This window comes from Theropithecus gelada, chromosome 7a (genome assembly GCF_003255815.1).
Source record: "Theropithecus gelada isolate Dixy chromosome 7a, Tgel_1.0, whole genome shotgun sequence".
NCBI lineage: Eukaryota > Metazoa > Chordata > Mammalia > Primates > Cercopithecidae > Theropithecus > Theropithecus gelada.
In genome coordinates, this window is record NC_037674.1 from 48,916,654 (window position 1) to 48,937,481 (window position 20,828).

Sequence of the window (20,828 nt, forward strand, 5' to 3'; positions counted from 1 at the left end):
CAAAAAAAAGCAGCCTTTATCTTTTCCTTACAAGGAAGAAACAGTACAGTTAACCTAGGAAATGTATCCCCACATGAACATCTTTTAAGACAATTGTTAGAGAGCAAAAGGAAAGCTTTGCTGGTAGAATAAAAATGCCAGGCACAGTGGCTCACATCTGTAATCCCAGCACTTTGGGAGGCTAAGGCAGGAGGATCGCTTGAGCCCAGAAGTTCAAGACCAACTTGGGCAACATATTGAGACCTCATCTCTACAAAAAATTTAAAAAATTAGCCAGGCATGGTGGCATGTGCCTGTAGTCCCAGCTACTTGGGAGGCTGAGGTGGGAGGATCGCTTGATCCCTGGACGTCAGGGCTGCAGTGAGTCGATTATACTACTGTACTCCAGCTGGGTGACAAAGTAAGACCTTGTCTGAAAAGAAAAAAAAAAAATGTCCCTGTAGTGACCAGCCTCATACTGTTTCCTTTATGCAGCTACTGACGTGAAACTCCTTTGCAGTATTGACAGGACATGGTCCTTGATTTTCAGGTGCTTTCAGTCTAACAGAACAAAAAGAAAACACAAGAAACAATGAAGTGAGTTGAAGTGAATTTTGTTCAGAGAAGGGAGAGCTAGCAAGACACAGTAGAGCAGTCAGGGAAGAAACACCTGAGCTCGAAAGATAGAATCAAAATAGCATTTGAAACAGAGAGATGAGAGGAGTGCTGCATGTGCAGAAGAGAGTAAACAGATAGAATTTATTAGAAAATGGAGTACATATTACAGAGTAGCAAAAAAATTAATGTGGCATAAAGTAAAATAAGCTTGAGCTATAATTATTGACCTAGATAGATCTAAGATGCATATGATGTTGAGTTAAAGAAGCAAGTGAGAGGTGGAGAAATACAGTTAGCAATTCATCTATTCATCAGCCTGGAACTCTCCCCTGAGCTTCAAATCCATATAAACATCATATATCTCATATTCCATCTGGCCGAAAGTTAAAGTTAATGCATTCTTCCTCAAACCTGTTGATTGATCAGCAAATATTTAATGAACACTTAACAATATCCCAGACACTGTGCTAGAAATAGAGCAGAGAATGAGACAGATGTGCTTACAATTATTAGAAATAATACAATTCAAAAATAATTGAAATTGTTCACAGTGCTGAGGAAAGAAATGGGCTTTGTAACTAGAGAGGTTAGTCCAGTGTGGACTGAGCCCTTTCAGATGAATAGGCTTACCTAGGTAAACAGGAAGAGTGGGATGTGTCCCCAGCATAGGGAGCAGCTGCAAGCAAGAAGGCCCCGTGTTGGAGAGAACACAGTGCTCAGTGAACTGAGAAGTGGCCGGTAGTGATGGAGCACAGAGAACTAGGCAAAGAGTGGTGGGAGAAGACAAGTAGTAGATTCAACAAAACTTGATTGTTTGTCTGGAGGGGATGAGGGAAAAGGAGGTCTTAATAACTCCCAGGTTTCTGGCTTGAGCAGCAGGATTGGTGGTAGTGTCGTTTACTAAACTACGAGACACCGGAGCTGGTCTGAAGCTGGAGGCAGGGTGGGGAGGGACAGATTTGAGACACCCAAGAGGAAATGCCAAACAGACAATTGAACATAAAGGTCTGGTACTCATAAGAAAGATCCAGACTAGAGATCTGTATTTGTAATTGATGACACATACATGCTAATCAAAACTAAGGAAATGAACGAAAGTGCATAGGGTGAGAGCAAAGAGTGGGAATAGAAGAGGACCTAGAATCAAGCCTTGCACATGTGTATCGTGATTGTTCTTGCCCCTTTTCCCAATCTCAGTGAATGACATTACTATCTATTATGTTGCCCAAAACCCTTTTTCCTTGCCAGTCAAGAAGTAAGTCTTACTGATTCCATTTGTTGTCAGTCCTGACACAGGAAGACCTGCCTCTATTTGTTGCCCTCTAGTGGCAATCTAGGGAGTAGGTGGGCCGCCAAAAAAGCAGCGGTTTGAAGCTTTTGAAGTAACACATGCCACATGAGACGTGGCTCATGAGGCGTGATGGCTAGATGAGGTTTGGCCATTTCTGGATTTGGAGGCCACTTGGAGAGTCAAGGACATTGAGCACTTACTGACTTCACAGTTTATCTCCTACTTCTCTACCTTGTCTGTTGTCATCGCTGTGCTTCCGGGAATGAAAGGAGTTTATTTAATTCCAAGCTCCATCTGCAGGCTTCAGCACATTAAATCTTATCTCTTCAGTCTCAGCCAAGCCCTACATCATACCCTGAACATCACTAAACCATAGGAGAGGCCAAGAGAGAATTCAAGCACAGCCCACCTCCTCTACTGAGACTAAATCCAGGAAGTTGGTCCCGGCCAGTTTTTCTGTACTGCGTGTGCTTCCATCTCCACATGTCCCCACACCCTGAAATAATCCCCCGTAAAAAATTGTAAAGTTATCTTTCTTGAATTCTTCTGTGGCCTTGAATTTTTAAAATTCTGTAGTGAGCATTTTTTATGTGTGTTCCTTTTCTTCAGATCCCAGCTCTCACTATGTGATTACCCTGAAAGCATTTAATAATGTGGGTGAAGGCATCCCGCTATACGAGAGTGCTGTGACCAGGCCTCACACAGGTAAGGAATCCTATCTTTCCTAGTCTCCAGCACTTTTCCCAACAGCTTAGGCAGAATATTGGCATGAGGCCTATCCCGTAGGTGTTAGTGAAGAAAAAGCGTATGGCACATTCGGGTGCTGACTTCAAATGGAAAGTGGGCTTTCAGCATGGAAAGTTCTGTTAATTCCTGTTTTGCATTTTTTGGAAGATTCTAATTCTGCCATGTAAGCCATTCTGTGTAGATATATACACATGTTCTTAATTTGTTAGGATGTGGAAAGCAGAGTTTTTAGATAATTAAAAGTGATTTTCCATCTTTTGGGCATGTGAGTTGAAACTAAAGTGAGTCAAAAAAAATGCATGTTACTGACTGCGGCAATAAATGCATGTGATTCGTGAACCCAACATGATTTGCATTACTAGCCACCTGAGTTGGTTAGGAAAGTATTTTTCTGTGTGCCTTTCATAAGCTTGAGTATAAGGTCAGAGGTACTAGCCGTTTCATCAGTTATACATTTATTACAAGCAAGACCAAATATTCATTGTTTTTCTTTGAATTATCTACTTAAAATATCTCTAAAGGCCAGGCACAGTGGCTCACGCCTGTAATCCCAGCACTTTGGGAGGCCAAGGCGGGTAGATCACGAGGTCAGGAGATCGAGACCATCCTGGCTAACACGCTGAAACCCCATCTCTACTAAAAATACAAAAAATTAGTGTGTGGTGCGCGCCTGTAGTCCCAGCGACTAAGGAAGCTGAGGAAGGAGAATGGCGTGAACCCGGGAGGCAGAGCTTGCAGTGAGCCGAGATCATGCCACTGCACTCCAGCCTAGGCGACAGAGCGAGACTCTGTCTCAAAAAACAAAACAAACAAAAAAATACATCTCTAAAATAAAGTAATATACATGTCATGTAAATTTTTCTATAGATATATGTGACATCTAATTTAGATCTGAAAGAGAAAGTTTATTAAAGTAAATATGTTAGAGTTATAAATTTTTTAAAAGGCACTGGAAACCAAAGAATTCATTTTTGGAAATGTTCTTCTTCATTTATTTCCCCAAATTTTGATTCTGTCTTGTCCAGTGATGCCTGCTGGATACGTAGCATAATTGTACAGATTTGGTAACATTCTTAAGGAAGGCTTACCTTTCCTGAAGGAAGAGTACACCCTTGAGTTCCTTTTGCTTTATTTGGGTGTAAGCTATGTCACTGTACTGCCATTGGACCCAGAACATCAGGGGGTCTAATAATCTCTGTCCTTTTTTTTAAGCTTCTATTTAAGACTACTATGTGTTTGGTAGTTCTGTTCTGTCTTCTATATGCTTACAGTTTATAATTTCTTTTAGAAATAGCTTTAGTATTACAAAAAGGAGAAAAAAATTCAGTGAAAAATAATATTTAAATAAGTGGTCTGCTACTTTCTAAAATCAGGCTTTAATAATAAAAAACAAGTTTGAAATTACTTTCTTTTATGTGGCATCTAGATACGTTTTCTAAGGGTTGCTACATATAAGAAAAAAAATTTCTCCAGGAATTCTAATGACTTCTATACTCGAAGGTGCATTTTCTGTAACTAATTAGTATGTGTCCTGCCAAACTTTGAACAAAGCTCTTGGTTATATAATGTATGCTGCTCCTCTGTTATTTTTAGTCCTCATTGTGCAGGAAATACACAAATGGAGACTATTACTTTAGCTTAGCAGTTATTCATAAACAGGGTCTATGCCATTCCACATTTTGAGTAATAAGGGCTAGTCACCATGGCTATGTGAGAAACCCATTATAAACTGTGAACTTAAATCAGTATATGTATACTTAGAAAACCTAAGCATGAATTGGGAAAGCCCATATCGATTCTGCTGTATTGCCCTGGGTGCATGGTGCGTGGTGCTTTTGTGCTCATTCTGGCCTCAGAGAAGGTGTCTGTTGTATATGGCACAGGACAGCTCCATGAGGATAGACTTTCCATCAAATAAGTACTGTATAATACTCTGATTTCTAAAGTTTGTGAAGTTTGTTACTTGGAACTGTGATAACCATGGCATTTCCCTTAACTGATGGGGATTCATCCCTGGGTTGTTCTCTGACTCTATGGAAGAAACTATATTAGATAGTCCAGCATGGTGTCAGCTATGTCCCTGTACTGTCTTTAGACCCAGGACATCAGGAGATCTGAACTTGACCCTTTGTGGATATCAGATACCCTCAATACCCATGGCTGATATTCAAGACTCAGGTTTTGAGAGTTGGACCCTTACATGAATAGTGATATGCACAGATAACTCTTGTCCCAAAAATTCAGCCACATTCATTGAAATCTCAAACCATGAGCTTTATATTGCTTGTTTAGAAATTGTACCCCTGATTTTAAAAGCAGTTTTTGTCTTCGTGAGCCTTTTTGGTTTGGGGGGGGGTTGGTTTGTTTGTTTGTTTGTTTGTTTGTTTGTTTTTTGAGACAGAGTCTTGCTCTGTCACCCAGAATGGAGTACAGTGACACAATCTCAGCTCACTGCAACCTCCCCACCTCCCAGATTCAAGCGATTCTTGTGCCTCAGCCTCCCGAGTAGCTGGGACTCCAGGCACCCACCACCATGCCCGGCTAATTTTTGTATTTTTAATAGAGACAGGGTTTTACCATGTTGGCTAGGCTGGTCTTGAACTCCGGACCTCAGGTGATCTGCCCGCCTCAGCCTCCCAAAGTGCTGGGATTACAGGCATGAGCTGCCACATCCAGCCTCATGAGCCTTTTTGAACAGGAGGTAGAATTTTCAAGTTATTTTAAGAAAATTCAAGCATGAATACATTAATATAATCACTGGATTATAACATTTTAATATGCCTATAGAATGCAGTAGAGAATATAGTTTATTACTGCTTCTCTTAACATTTTTCTGTAATTTTTTTCCTGAAAGAACACAAGTGGAAATAGTCTTTTAAATGAATGGTGGTTATCTATTAACTCCAAATTTTCTTTCTTTTTTCTCCATTTCTCACCTTTTCATTCCATTATATTACCCTGCATTTCCCTTTTATTTTATTTTTGTTTACATTAAAATGCCACTTCCCTTTTTAAATTATTTTCTGCTCAGACACTTCTGAAGTTGATTTATTTGTTATTAATGCTCCATACACTCCAGTGCCAGATCCCACTCCCATGATGCCACCAGTGGGAGTTCAGGCTTCCATTCTGAGTCATGACACCATAAGGATTACGTGGGCAGACAACTCACTGCCCAAGCACCAGAAGATTACAGACTCCCGATACTACACCGTCCGATGGAAAACCAACATCCCAGCAAACACCAAGTACAAGGTACTGACACATTTGCCTTGGCCAAAAAAAGCTAATCATTGATGTTTTCTAATTTCGAAGTTCTCAATTCATGTTTTTTTCAGAATGCAAATGCAACCACTTTGAGTTATTTGGTGACTGGTTTAAAACCGAATACACTCTATGAATTCTCTGTGATGGTGACCAAAGGTCGAAGATCAAGCACATGGAGTATGACAGCGCATGGGACCACCTTTGAATTAGGTATGTGTTGTCGGAAGCCATGTCACATGGCTGCTTTTACTTCCCAAGGAAAGATTTGAGTGCATGAATTGACATATTTACAAAACACGGTGAGCAACTACATTTGGAATTCAGTGTTTGCTATTTCAGCTGATGAGTTATTTTTTTTTAATTACTGAGCAAGAACATTAGCAAATAACAGGATTCTACAGGGAAAACAGATAAATTACAAAGCACTGGGTAGATGTAAGGGATTATTGCCATTAATCCTGCTTTACTGGTAAACTGAGATAGATAAGATGAAGTGACCTGCCCTTGACCAAACAGTTCCAATGCCATGCTTGCTTGGAGCCTGAACACTTTGCTAGGTGACCCCAAAGCTGCCTCTGCAGTTTGCTTGCAAGCAAATTAGTGTCTTATAAAATCTTCCACTGAAATAATCCTTAAGGTCTTTGTAAGTGGAGATGAGAGAGAAAAGATGACTAAGCAAATTAAAGAGAGAACAGGCTATCTGGGTTTGAGAGTCTGTTTGGTTTTTGCTGACTTCTAGACATGCCTTTCTGCTACCCCCTGGGCTTTCCTAGTCTAGGGATATGCATAACCATTTCAAATCTCTGTCTAGTTTGGCCTCCTATTTCTTTCTCTCCTATATAAATAACGAAAAAATAGAGTTATAAATCCACAAACTGGGCTTGGCCTCAGTGTCTTTTTGTCTTCTGCACAGTTCTTTGGACTTCGTACAGAGAAAAGGGTTGGATTTGAAGAGTTAGAAATACAGTGCATCAAAGTTTAAACAGACCTTGAGTTTGCTTTCTTTGCCAACCATTTTAAGAAAATGTTTTTACTTCACTCCCAACCCATTAGCTAACAAATGAGATTGTGTTTTCCCTTAGGATATTTGCATTTCACCAGGCTTCCTTACATTTTATACTAGGAGAATTCTAGTATTTTAGGAAGAGTTGAGTAAATTTAAGGATGTACTTACTTTGCTCATTTTCCTACTAGTATGTTAAAAGTTTTCAGCTATCACATGGAAACACAAGAAACATATTGTCCTGTTGTATAAACAAGTGGCTTCATTTTAGAACTGTAACCTCAATAGTTGGCAGTATGTTTGCAGAATAAACTCATAATGAAAAATATCTGTAAATAATCTATTCTTTGAAGAAATAGGGCTTTTAAAAGTTATATTTGGGGCCGGGAGTGGTGGCTTGCACCTGTAATCCCAGTGCTGTGGGAGGCCGTGGCGGGCAGATCAGCTGAGGCCAAGAGTTCGAGACCAGCCTGGCTAACATGGCGAAACCCCATCTCTACTAAAAATACAAAAATTAGTCGGATGTGGTGGTGTGCACCTGTAATCCCAACTACTTGGTAGGCTGAGGCACAAGAATCACTCGAACTCAGGAGGTGAAGGTTGCAGTGAGCCAAGATTATGCCTCTGCACTCCAGCCTGAATGACAGAGCAAGACTCCATCTCAAAAAAAAAAAAAAGTTATATTTGGTTTGGAGAGCCAACTATAAATGAGAGAGAAAACTGTTATACAATTTAAAATATTCTGACAAAATAATCCAGTGTGACAGGGAAAAAGTCATCTTGAACAAATTACATAACTTCTCTAATTTTGTGGTGTCCTGATCCATAAAGCAGAGATAGTGATAACTGCCTTTCAGATTTTCTACAAATATTAAGTGAGATACTATGTGTACGTTACCTGGTATACAGTAGGTACTTGGTACAAATGCCACTTGACTTCCTACCTAATTATCCTGTTTATCCCTGACTCCCAGCCAAGATGCCAATTCTGTATCTTCATAGTATGGTGTTTCCTCTTTGGTACTCTGCATATTCTTCTTTTTATTGCAACTTTTGATAGACTGATTTCTTTGAAGCCGGAAGCTTTATCTTTATTGCCTTGTGCCCTTTATTATGCCTTACAAGTGGAAAAGGTTGAAGAAATAGTGAACTAATTTGAAATGGACAGAAATTATTAAAAATATTGTTATTTTGTAGTTCCAACTTCTCCACCCAAGGATGTGACTGTTGTGAGTAAAGAGGGGAAACCTAAGACCATAATTGTGAATTGGCAGCCTCCCTCCGAAGCCAATGGCAAAATTACAGGTAAGATGCAATCCAGTGTGCATTTCTTTGTGCCCTCTTCCTGCCTGACAGGAGTATTCCAGGAGAGTACAGTGTTGCTGGAAGAAGCAGGAGTCTGAAAGCTGGCTTGGTCATTTTATGGGAAGGTGTGAGTCACGATGGTCCTTGAAATTGGAGCGAGGCCGTGCTGGTTACCCATAGCGGCATGAAATGGGTCGCATGTTGGTGGTTCTGACTGCAGTTGGGGATGGGAGGCACAAGACAGCCTTTGGCTATAGTGGGACTTCGTAGACATTTATTTTCCTCAGGAAAGCTGTTCTTCTCTGTCTCTGCCTAGATGGACAGCTTCAGAATTATATACCCCCTCCCTGGTTCTATAGAGTAATACCCAATAAACAGAGATTCTGCTCTTATACCCTGAAGCCACAAAAAAAAAAAAAAAAATTAGATATTGAATTCCTTTTCCCCACCCCCCAAGACCTGCTACTTCAAGTACCTGTGCTCTTATAATTAGAGTTAAAAGTGTGAACTGGCCTAGGCCTTTGTAGGGACCTGGAATTTTTTCCTTGTACTTGCAGAGGAAAGCCTTCCACATTAGAGGGGACACTCTGCTTTCCTCAGCCTTATCAGGGAGGGAAGCCTGATGGGGTTCAGCTGCTCCTACTTCCTTTGGTGCCTCTGCCCCATGTAGGTGTGTGCTGAGGAACTGGGGTGTGCCCTAAAGTTCCTTTGTATGAATAGGTGGCCTAAGGAAATGGAAAGTGTTTCTTAGCACTGCCCTGCTTCTTGCTTTCAGTAGGAATCTCTTTCTGTACACCCTGGTCTTTATGTCATTTTTTAGGTTTTGACTTTGCCTCTTTTGTGAAAGAATGAATCATGACTTGACTTGGATCACATTTTACTTTGTCTTTTAAAACCAGCAACAGCGCAGTGCCCTTTTGCTGTGGGTAAGATAGACTCATGGTTGTGACGCTTCCTTTCTCAATGTGGGGATTAAGTGCCACCTGGTGGAAGTATCAGGTGACAGTTCATTGTGACTCTGCCGAGGAGTTCCTAGGAGATCACATTGGTGAGAGCTAAAACAGCCTGTCAGGCAATTCCTGGTTTTCAAAACTGCATTATTTTAATTGTAGACCCTTGAGGGTTTACTATTCAAATATTATGCTATAATATGCATTTGATATAATAGGTGCTTATTGATTTACTGAATGCAAAAGGAAAAGCAGGAATGATATTTCTTTTCCCATTAACTCCTTTGGACAGGTTACATCATATATTACAGTACAGATGTGAATGCAGAGATACATGACTGGGTTATAGAGCCTGTTGTGGGAAATAGACTGACTCACCAGATACAAGAGTTAACTCTTGACACACCATACTACTTCAAAATCCAGGCACGGAACTCAAAGGGCATGGGACCCATGTCTGAAGCTGTCCAATTCAGAACACCTAAAGGTAATGCTCCCCAGGCTGAGGGTTTTGTTGTGTGTCTCTTTAGTGGGGCTATGCTGACACTATCACTTGAGCATATAGAGTCTGTGGATAACATATGAAGTCTTAATGATGAGCTTGTGAGCCATGGTATGAAGATTTATCCCAGAATGATTCCTCACCTACTCATTGACCACCAAATCAGTGTTCCCCGGGTTACCAGCCTAAACATATCATATAAAAGAGGACATTGGCTCCAGGCTATTTGGGCAGATGAATTGCAGTGATCTAAAAGTTTTTACCAATCAGATCAGATGTGATTCTTTTGGTTCCCATATAGAGAAATAATAGTGTGTTCTTGTGATGGATGGTTCAACTCATGCAGGCTGTTAACCTGAAAGACTTATTTGTGGACCTTATAGAGAAAAAGAGACTAAAAAGGGCCTTTTAAATAAAACCCTAGAGAAGAAAATGAAGATAAAAGCATTGAACCAAGTGAGCTTAGGCTAATAAAATTTAACTGGGGACTGAATCTAAGGAATTATGGAAGCCCTGTGTGAATTTAATTTCTGTTAGTACTAAAGTCAAGATTCAGTTTGTTTGGAAGTTTGTGGGGGTTTTAATTTTTTTCCTTTAAAAAGTTCTGCCTGTCCCATCTTCAAAGCTTGTGATCCTTGCTCTTGTTTTTTCTTCCCCTGTGCTTGGCCTGTTAGCGGACTCCTCTGATAAAATGCCTAATGATCAAGGTAAATGAGTAGATGGCCTCTCTTTTCTTTCCTTTCTTTTATGACCTATTATTAGCTTTTTTTGTTTTTTGTTTTTTGCTTTTCCTGAAAAATCAGCACCATGTATTAAAAGCCACACATTTATTGGCCAAAGTAGAGTTGAGTCCATGTTCTGAAAAGCTGGGGAATTTGTGTAGAAGCTAACTAGGCAGGCAGAAGAAAACTGAGTCAATAAACTGGGTCCTGCAGCTGTAGGAGTGGTCTTAAGTGTGGATGAGATCATCTTTTGTGCTAAGTTCTGTAACAACGATAGGCATTTGAGTCATAATTAGACCGATCATACCAATTGTTCATATTTGTAGCATCTAGAATTTTATTAGTGTCTTTAAGTGGAAAGTTGTATCACATTCAGTGAATACCCTATTTTCCTCTTCCCACAAAGAACCCACAGATTTACCTCACTAAATGTTATGATTCTCTGTGATTAAATTACTGCTTTGTTTATTCTGTTACCATAAACTTAATTCAGAGCTCTTTTTTCATTTCTCCCCTTAAATATGTCTTATCATATTAAAAGAAGATCGAAACTATTTGAAATGAAAACTTAGGCCAGGTACGGTGGCTCACGCCTGTAATCCCAGCACTTTGGGAGGCCAAGGTGGGAGGATCATTTGAACCTAGGAGTTCAAGACTAGCCTGGGCAACAAAGTGAGACCCCCTCTCTACAAAAAATAGGGAAAAAAAAGTTAGCCGAGCATGGTGGCGTGCACTTATAGTCCCAGCTACTCCGGAGGCTGAGGTGGGAGGATTGTCTGAGCCTGGGAGGTAGAGGCTGCAGTGAGTCATGATCACACCACTGCACTAGGCAACAGAGTGAGACCCTGTCTCAAAAAAAGTAAATAAAATAATAGTAATAATTGAAATGCGGACTTAGGGAACAGGGGCCTCCATGTCACCATTCTTGAAACCATCTGTCAGTTGTCTTTCCACTGTAATTGCCATGGTGGAGGGATAACTATACTTTGTGATTTTTATCTTTAGGAAGTCAGCTAATGCTAGTATGTTTTCCATACTGAGAATGAACATTAAAAGTAAATTTAACGATTGCTCTGTTGGTTTAAGAGTAGTTATTAGAAATGCAGGGTATTTGGATCTTGGCTAATGGCAAGGAAGAGTCAGAACTTGCAGTATTGAGTTTTCCAAAACACTTTGGAAACGTGTTTGCATTCAGTGAGTCTTTTGCTGTATGTTGGAGAAACTGCAAACATACTTTCTGTTGTGTGAAAGTGCAGGAATATAAAAATACCCATAATATATATATGCACAGAATATAAATGGGCTCATTGTTTTCTCACTTGACTCCATAGCCAGAGTGCCATTCTTAGCTGCATGACACCTCTGGTATTTAAAATTCTTTACTCATTGATGTTTTTGGTGCTTGGTTCATCCTTGGAATTTCTTGTTCATAGTTTACATTCAAGAGAAACAATGTTAGGAAATATAGGAATATAAACCATCCAGTTTGTTAGCAATGGTGTTCTTTGACAATTATGTACATAATACAATGCTCTGGATAGTTTGGCTTAAATGTAGCCTGTCTGTCAGCTAAGTACACTTAAACCTGAAGAGCCTTGCAGGTGCTAAGCCATCTCCACCAGCTAGACTTTGTCATAGTGAAAAGCATATGAGGAACAACTGGACTCTTAATATATGGTGTGTGTCATTTGGGAGAAATGATGGCATTAGAAGTAAGGAGATAAAGTAATATGTGTGGACAATGGAAAAAGGGCCAGGGACTGGGAGTAAATTCTAGAATATGCCCATAGCATAGAACAGTGTTATGCTTCCAGAAACTGAAAACCTACCAAAAGAACTCCTGTTACCTTCTTACTCCTGTTACCTTCTCACTCCTGTTACCTTCTCATTCCTGTTACCTTCTCACTCCTGTTACCTTCTCACTCCTGTTACCTTCTTTACTCCTGTTACCTTCTTTACTCCTGTTACCTTCTTTACTCCTGTTACCTTCTTAACTCCTGTCACCTTCTTAACTCCTGTCACCTTCTTAACTCCTGTCACCTTCTTGCTCCTGTTACCTTCTTGCTCCTGTTACCTTCTTTTGGTAGGTTTTCAGCTTCTGGAAGCGTAGCATTGTTTTAGTCACTCTATTTATTCTCTTAGATGAACTGCATACACAAACTTCAGATTTTAATTTTTTTCATTTCATCAAATACATTTTATATATATATATATATCTCCTGATAATTTATAGAAGTACTTGACATTAGCTCTAATGTTTTACAGAAACACCTAGTTTATACATTTCTAGTAAGGCTTTATTTGTAGAAATAACTCTCATTTATAAGTGTTTTTTGAAGCTTCATGCTCTCTGCCTCTGTAAAGGGAAGATTATACTCTTTCCTGAAGATTTTTTATGCTTGTAATAGGAGTAGTTAACATTTATGGAACATTTACTATGTGTCAGGCAGTATTAAAAATATTTTGTGGGATTAAATTTCCATTTAATCCTCACAACAGCTTTGTGAAGTGGATACCATTATTATCCCTCTGTTACAATGAGAAAACTGAGGCCCAAAAAGAATAAACAACTTGCCCAAAGTCAAACAGTAGTATATGATGGAGGCAATATGCAAGTGCAGTCAGTCTATTAAACAATGTGCTGTATTAGCCTCTTAGTTAACTTCATAAAACAGCTTTTACTTTGCAATTCTTTCAGACCTCTTTTCAGAAGAAGTATGATATTGCTTTCTGGGTATAAACCTTAGAGCTTTATTGGAAAAAGGTCCTTGTATTTGCTTTTCCCAAGCAACTTTTCCTATAAATGTGAAGAGCAAAATTCAAGACCAAGTATAAACATTTTTTTAAAAACTGATATTTGCACTTTCTGAGGCCTGCTTCTAGGGTGGTCCTATGCCTGAGGTCAGCAGCCTCACTTAGTATGTTCCCTGATGATGAATTAGGAGACAGTGTCTTTTTGAGCAACTAGGAGGAAGACTGTTTTTTTCACTCCTGAATGTAGGTGACTGAGCAGGAACAGAGAACCTGATTTGAACTTCCATTTACCTTCCTGCTCCTGCTTAGGGTAACTTTATATTCAGAAGGACAACTTTGTAATTTGAGAAAAGAATCTAAACAATACTAATACCTGCTAGGTATCCACATAGCCAGGTCCCTTGGAAGAGTATAGTTCTTTAATGTAGACATTGACCTAATTAGTCCCCTTGGTTCCTTTTCTAGGAGAAGCTACTTTTGCTGTAAGTCCTCTGAGCAGTCCTTTGGGAACTGTTTCCCAAGCTAAAGGAATAGCACCTGCTGTCCCAGCTTCTAAACAGCAGTGACAGTCAGCTCACAGCTGTGAGACAAGGGTGTCAGTCTTTCAGATGCCTCATTGCATAGAAAGCTCTACCTTAGTTTGCTTTCCACACATAGACTATAGATTCCCATGATTTATGTGCTACTTTATTTTCTCATGGACAGAATAGACTAAAAATTGTGTTTTTTGTTTAAAACACTCACTAGCTATGAAGTGGACTGTCACGCCAAATGTGTGGGGTCATTATTGACATGATTTCTTCTCCTTTAGCCTCAGGGTCTGGAGGGAAAGGAAGCCGGCTGCCAGACCTAGGATCCGACTACAAACCTCCAATGAGTGGTAAAGCCCTTCCCATGATGTTTTTTCCTTACTATGGACATGAAGCAGTTTTGCTTAAATTTTCGAAATGTCTTTTATAGCTTATGTATGGTGGGTTGTAGCATATTAACCTATTTTCTTTTACTACTAGATCTAAGTGTTTGCCAAATTACTCCAAGCCCATGCGTTGTAGGACCCATAAATAAAATTGTTTCCCCAGTTATCCAACTTACGATTAATTCCTAAACAATTTGTTCATCCTGTTGCCTACTGCCTCTAGAAAAGAGTTAGAATTTTGCTTTCAAAAATAAACCCTCTAGTAGGATTACCCACTATCCAAAACAAACCAAACAAATGCTTTTAGAATCATTGAGTTTTTGCAATACAACTACTTACTGCAATGTTTTTAGTTTAGTAATTCTAGAAAATTCTTCCACTCTCCTAGCCATCCTGAGAGCTGGTGTCTTCTAATTTGATGATGACACCCCCATCTTTACAGAACTTCAACATGTATAAGCTGCTTTCACACATGAAGTCACAATTGATTCTTACAACACAGTGAAGCAGGGAGAACAGATACCATTATTCCCATTTAATACATTCAGAAACTCAGTGGAGAAGTAATGTGCCTGAGGCCACCCGCTAATTATGGCAGTCCTAGGATCGAAACCCAGGGCTTCTCATTTCAGGTTGTGCTTTTCCCACTGTCGCATTCAACCTAAAAAAGCAATGGGTCCTATACCAGATGTGGAAACCTACTAGGAATGACTCTTAGTGTCTCTTCACATATGGAAGAAAGAGACATATGAGAAAAACACCTGTCCTCTAGTAACTTGTATTCTAATTGTAGGAATACAATGATGTCTTAGTCTCCAGCTATCTACTTACATCAAAAGTGGAACTGCCCAGACTTTAATGAAATCAGCCTTAAAAGAACCAGACAAATGTATATCCTTCCAGAAATAATTATGTTCCAGGTTCCAGGACTCTGTTTATGAGTTTCTTCTTCTCCGTGCATATATGACATGTATATTGTGTCCACCGTCTAATTTTTAAGGCTGTGGGGAAAGTAATTACTCCTTTGTCTTTCTTTCATTTATGTATTCACTCATGCATGGCATGTTTTTTTTTGGTTTTTTTGGTTTTTGTTTTTTTTGAGATGGAGTCTTGCTCTGTTGCCTAGGCTGGAGTGCAGTGTCATGATCTCGGTTCACTGCAACCTCTGCCTCCCGGGTTCAAGTGATTCTCCTGCCTCAGCCTCCCGAGTAGCTGGGATTACAGGCACCTGCCACCATGCCCCGCTGATTTTTGTGTTTTTAGTAGAGATGGGTTTTCACCATGTTGGCCAGGCTAGTCTTGATCTCCTGATCTCAGGTGATCCACCCACCTCGGCCTCCCAAAGTGCTGAGATTATAGGCAGGAGCCACCACGCCCAGGGCCCGCATGCACATTTTTAAAGATGCAGGCTGTATGTGACAAGCTGTGGGAGCAAGAGGAGTGAGTAACAAACTACCTGATAAAGGGAAAGCTTCCAAGAAGAGGTGCCGTCTAACCCAGATCTTCAAGGATGCTAGAAGATTGCTAAATGTCAAGAAAGGGAATGAACATTCCAGGAAGCAATATCAGCATGTGCAGAGGCATGGCAGTATGCTAATGAAACAGCCTGCTCTCCCCAGGGGTCACACTGCATAGAGACAGGGTGGAGATTGACTTGAAAGTGCAGGTTAGAATCAGCCTGTCAGAAACTCAAGTACCAGTGTTAAGAAATAAGAGCTTTATCCTACAAATAACATGTGAAATATCTGACGTGACTGGTACCCTATAACATCCATGTTTTATTGTCAACTATTACTACTCTGATAACAGTGAAGAATAAGTTGGGGGCTAAGAGTATAAAGTCAGGGAAGAGGGGTTAGGAAGCTGTTACAGGCCAGGCATGGTGGCATGCACCTGTAATCCCAGATGCTCAGGAGGCTGAGGCAGGAGAATCACTTGAACCCAGGAGGCGGAGGTTGCAGTGAGCTGAGGTTGTGGTTGTGCCACTGCACTCCAGCCTGGGCGACAGAGTGAGATTCCGTCCCCCCCCAAAAAAAAGAAAGAAAAAACAGTAGTCCAGATGAAGCATAAAGAAATGGCATATATATTGTCCCTGGTAGGACTGTTCTTTGGCAGCTCACTCTTGCTGTATCTTAGAAGAAAGCTTTTGTCCAGCTCACACGTTAGAGGTCAGATGTGAGTAAATGAGAATTTGTCAGTTAAATGCAGGAAAGAAACACCTCCGCCTCTGCCTGCCTCTCATACTTCAGCTCCCCAGCCTCTAATTTGCAATGCCTGCCCTACCAAATACCCAACCATGTAGTTCAGCACTGCTGTTAATGACAGTGTTATGGAAAGCCGTACTCTAATATGAACAGTATGGTCCATTTTAGTGGCCCCAGTACGATGGTCTTTCCCAAATATAAAAATGTTGTTTTATTGAAGGTCAGTATGTACAGTTTAAATTGTCTGTTTACCTTTTTCTCATAAATGAAAGATAAAAGTGATTGAGCCAAACGTAGAATAAGCTCTTAATCCCTTCTAAGTCAGCCCCAGATTTAGCACTGTACTTAGATATAGTCTATAAAATCAAAGAAGCAAAGTTGGAGGGTCAGTTAATCCGGCGTTGTGGAAGGGATTCCCACAATGAGTGTAAGTTTGGATTAGAACATAAATTTATAAGCCAGATTGTTAGGAGAACCACTTCAGGAGATGTATTTATTTATTTTGTTTGTTTGTTTTTGTTTTCCACCTAGACAGTCTCACTCTGTCGCCCAGGCTGGAGTGCAGTGGTGTGATCTTGGCTTACTGTAAGCTCCGCCTCCCGGGTTCACACCAGTCTCCTGCCTCAGCCTCCCGAGTAGCTGGGACTACAGCGCCCGCCGCCGTACCTGGCTAATGTTTTGTATCTTTTAGTAGAGACGGGGTTTCACCATGTTAGCCAAGATAGTCTCTCTCCTGACCTCGTGATCCACCCACCTCAGCCTCCCGAAGTGCTGGGATTACAGGCATGAGCCACTGCGCCCAGCCAAGAGATTTTTTTTTTTGAACACACATTCCAGGCCATACTTTGATGGTAGGAATTTCTTCCACAACATCCCACGCTGGCAGGATGCCTCTTAAGTACTTCCAATAACTAAACACTCATTACTTGGCAAGGCAGCTCATCCCATTATTGTACACCTCTGATTGTTAGAAAGTTAAGAGAGAGAGAGTAGCTAGAAGGAAAGACATCAGATATCTCTGGTGGTTAGACATGTGTAGTGGGATTTGCCACATTTTATAATATGAACATATATAACTTAATAATGAGTAGGGAAGCAAAGAAACGTGCTTCAAGAAATGGAAGACAGCAAGACTTAGAGCTAGATTACAAAGCCTAGACCTCATCCTTTCAGCAATAACAATAATAGGAAAAGAAAAAGAAAATCTCAATTTCCTTCTTCAGGAAATCTGGGTGACAGAGTGAGATTCTATCTCAAAAAAAAAAGGGGGTCCTAAATGGTCCAGCCTCTGCAACTTTTCCAGCCTCATCCGCTTTTTCCTCCTCACTTCCTTCTGACTTGCATCTCTTTGCTTAAACACTGGCTGCATTTCTCTTCTTTGATAAGAGTTTGTTCCTGCCTCACGGTCCTTCCCCTTGTATGATAGGATCTTTCTTATTCAGATCTCGACTAAATGCCATCTTCTCAGAGAAGCTTTTTCTAACCACTCAATCTAAATTAGCTACCCAGACACTCTGTATCATATCCCCTCATTTTCTTTTTTTCACACCATTCGTTATTAACTAATAATTTCATATTTATCATTTGTCCCATTCCCCCACCAAACATTCACATCTTTGTTGTTCACCATTGCACCCTTAGTACCTAGAGCAATGACTAACACATAGTAACCATTCAGTATTTGTCAAATTAAGGCATACTTCAGACCTACTGTTTCTTGAAGTTGAACAAGAGAATTAACTCTGCATAGGCTGTGTATCTATAAAAACAGACTTTACTTTTCATGTAATTTTTATAATCTCAGATATCTGTCTGCTGGGGAAAACTTTTGCTTTGTATGAATGAACATTTTTAAATGGTTTTGAAAACCAGAAAACTAAATGATTTATAAGTGGTACTTTACAAGACGAGTTTATGTATCACATGAGACACCAGAGAGGCAAGACTTTTTATCTGTCTAAGTATATCTTAACCTTTGAAAGCTCTTGAATGTTCAGTACAATTTGAGAAGCTTTAATTAAGCACTGTCTTTGAGCAGGCTCTGTCCTGAGCACTGTTCACAGAACAGACTCTTCCTAGCTGTCTAGGAGCTCATCATCTAGAGGAGAGAGCCATGTTCACGCAGCACTTTTATATGAGGCAGAGCAATGATCAAGAAGTTCAAGTGAGATATTAATGGTTCTGTAGCTTGATAGTGTGCAAGTTTTAAATTCTCTAACACTAACACATATACCGTTTCTCTCTCTGCAGGCAGTAACAGCCCTCATGGGAGCCCCACCTCTCCTCTGGACAGTAATATGCTGCTGGTCATAATTGTTTCTGTTGGCGTCATCACCATCGTGGTGGTTGTGATTATCGCTGTCTTTTGCACCCGTCGTACCACCTCTCACCAGAAAAAGTAAGAAGGCCCAAATGCACCCCTTAGATTTTTGGCATCTGATCTTTTGCTTCCATGTGACTTCTGTATATGGAGTGGTACACAAAGTTAAGGCACAAAAATACATGAAAAGGAATTTCAGATATTTTAAAAGAAAATGGGAAGTGGTTCCTCTTACATGTATCAGTCAGTGTCCTGGCAGAAAAGACATGGCACATTTAAAAGTATTTCAAAAGAGGTGATTTACAAAGTCATAGGTGGGGTTAGGGAAAACTAGGCAGGGATATTCAGAGGCTAGCAGCTATGATAAGACACCATCATCCTTGGGCCTGAAAGGGCAAGAGGAGAGAGCTGTTTTCAGAGATCTGAAGCAGTAGGAGAGGGCTTCCTGACAAGAGCAAGGTGGGTGCTAGAGGCATGCAGCCATTGCCAGCCTCCTCCCAGCAGACAGTGGCAGGAGAAGAAACACCTACCCTCCAGCCTCTTGCCAGTGCCTAGTATTAGCTATACCCAGCTAGAAGCCAGGAAACCCAGCAGGATTGCCAAGTAGATAATTTAGCTCAACCTCTCGGGTCACAGAGCCAACTAGAGAATAGATGTGGTGAGGAAAGTGGAAAGTGTCTGGCATTGCTGGTCACCCCTTTGGAATACCGTCTGTACATGCCCACGGTGAACCCAATGTCCAGGAGTCTGTGGGCATTCTCACAGGCTGTATCACAGCACAAATGCCAGCCTAGGTGGAAGAAGACCGTAGGCCTGTCATTCTAAATCTAAGTTTAAGAATATTTTTAAAGAAGTGCTACCAAGTGTGGAGGGTGGGGGTGGGAGTGGGGTTGCTTTAATGAACAGGAAAGGATCATTGATAATTAATTTATCCGTTTCTCAGAGAGACTAGATGTCTGCTAGCCGTGAACTCCTCTGGGATTTTGAGGGTTGTGGCTAATGGTCTAAGTGCAGATAGCAAGGGACTCAGTCATGTAACGCTTGCTGATACCATACACTCCTACACTTGCAAGAAGCCTTGATCCTAAATTACATTCAACTCAAATATCTGGTTAGCAAGACAGATAGAAAAAAAAGGAGATTGCTGAGTTATTCCTAATAGCAATACCATAATATAGATAATAAAATGACTTTAGTTGCAATATCTTGAAAGATCATAAGATGGGGGTGTTGCTCCACTAGAGAAAGAGAAATTCATGTTTATGTGATTATCCATGCAGACTTGATCTGCCCAAGGCAAGGATGCATGTATTTAATAATTATAAATTTGTTCATTTTCGGCCGGGCGTGGTGGCTCAAGCCTGTAATCCCAGCACTTTGGGAGGCCGAGACGGGCGGATCACAAGGTCAGGAGATCGAGACCATCCTGGCTGACACGGTGAAACCCCGTCTCTACTAAAAAATACAAAAAAAAAACTAGCCGGGCGAGGTGGCGGGCGCCTGTAGTCCCAGCTACTCGGGAGGCTGAGGCAGGAGAATGGCATGAACCCGGGAGGCGGAGCTTGCAGTGAGCCAAGATCACGCCACTGCACTCCAGCCTGGGCGGCAGAGCGAGACTCTGTCTCAAAAAAAAAAAAAAAAAAAAAAATTTGTTCATTTTCACTGTACCTGTACAGGGCAAGTACAGTCTACCCTGTAACTGCTACTGGTAATGACTTTATGTCATTTTTTGTAGGTTATGTGATATTTTAAATCTCTCTTTCTTTTGCCCAAATGAAATAGCTTTCCATAGCTTGTACTGTATCATTTTTCCAAGAAAATGGAGGCTTCTTTTATAATCTTTCTGACCACTGCCTCTTACAACTCTTCCTTTTTTTTTTTTTCTTTTGAGATGGTGTCTCTCGTTGCCCAGGCTAGAGTGCAGTGGCACGTTCTCGGCTCACTGCAACCTTTGCCTCCTGGATTCAAGCAATTCTCCTGCCTCAGCCTCTCAAGTAGCTGGGATTACAGGCACCCACCACCATGCCCGGCTAACTTTTGTATTTTTTAAGTAGAGATGGGGTTTCACCATGTTGGCCAGGCTGGTCTCGAATTCCCGACCTCAAATCATCCACCTGCCTCAGCCTCCCAAAGTGCTGGGATTACAGGCGTGAGCCACTGCACCCGGCTCCATCTACTTTTAGTAGTGGAAAACTATTTTTTTTTTTTTTTGAGACGGAGTCTTGCTCTGTAGCCCGGGCTGGAGTGCAG

At 40.7% G+C, this 20,828-nt stretch overlaps 1 protein-coding gene across 4 annotated transcripts in view; it reads left to right on the top strand.

Moving 5' to 3' along the window:
• The window catches only part of NEO1 (neogenin 1), a 261,042-nt gene that overhangs the window by 219,729 nt on the left and 20,485 nt on the right, over nucleotides 1–20,828 (top strand). For 3 of the 4 annotated variants that reach the window (XM_025390047.1, XM_025390048.1, XM_025390051.1), the window contains 8 exons: nucleotides 2,498–2,593; nucleotides 5,667–5,890; nucleotides 5,974–6,112; nucleotides 8,103–8,210; nucleotides 9,453–9,647; nucleotides 10,337–10,369; nucleotides 13,950–14,018; nucleotides 18,509–18,656. In XM_025390047.1, the coding sequence (XP_025245832.1) occupies nucleotides 2,498–2,593; nucleotides 5,667–5,890; nucleotides 5,974–6,112; nucleotides 8,103–8,210; nucleotides 9,453–9,647; nucleotides 10,337–10,369; nucleotides 13,950–14,018; nucleotides 18,509–18,656 (1,012 nt within the window). The remainder of the gene's footprint in view (nucleotides 1–2,497; nucleotides 2,594–5,666; nucleotides 5,891–5,973; nucleotides 6,113–8,102; nucleotides 8,211–9,452; nucleotides 9,648–10,336; nucleotides 10,370–13,949; nucleotides 14,019–18,508; nucleotides 18,657–20,828) is intronic. The other variant, XM_025390050.1, reaches the window with a different exon arrangement.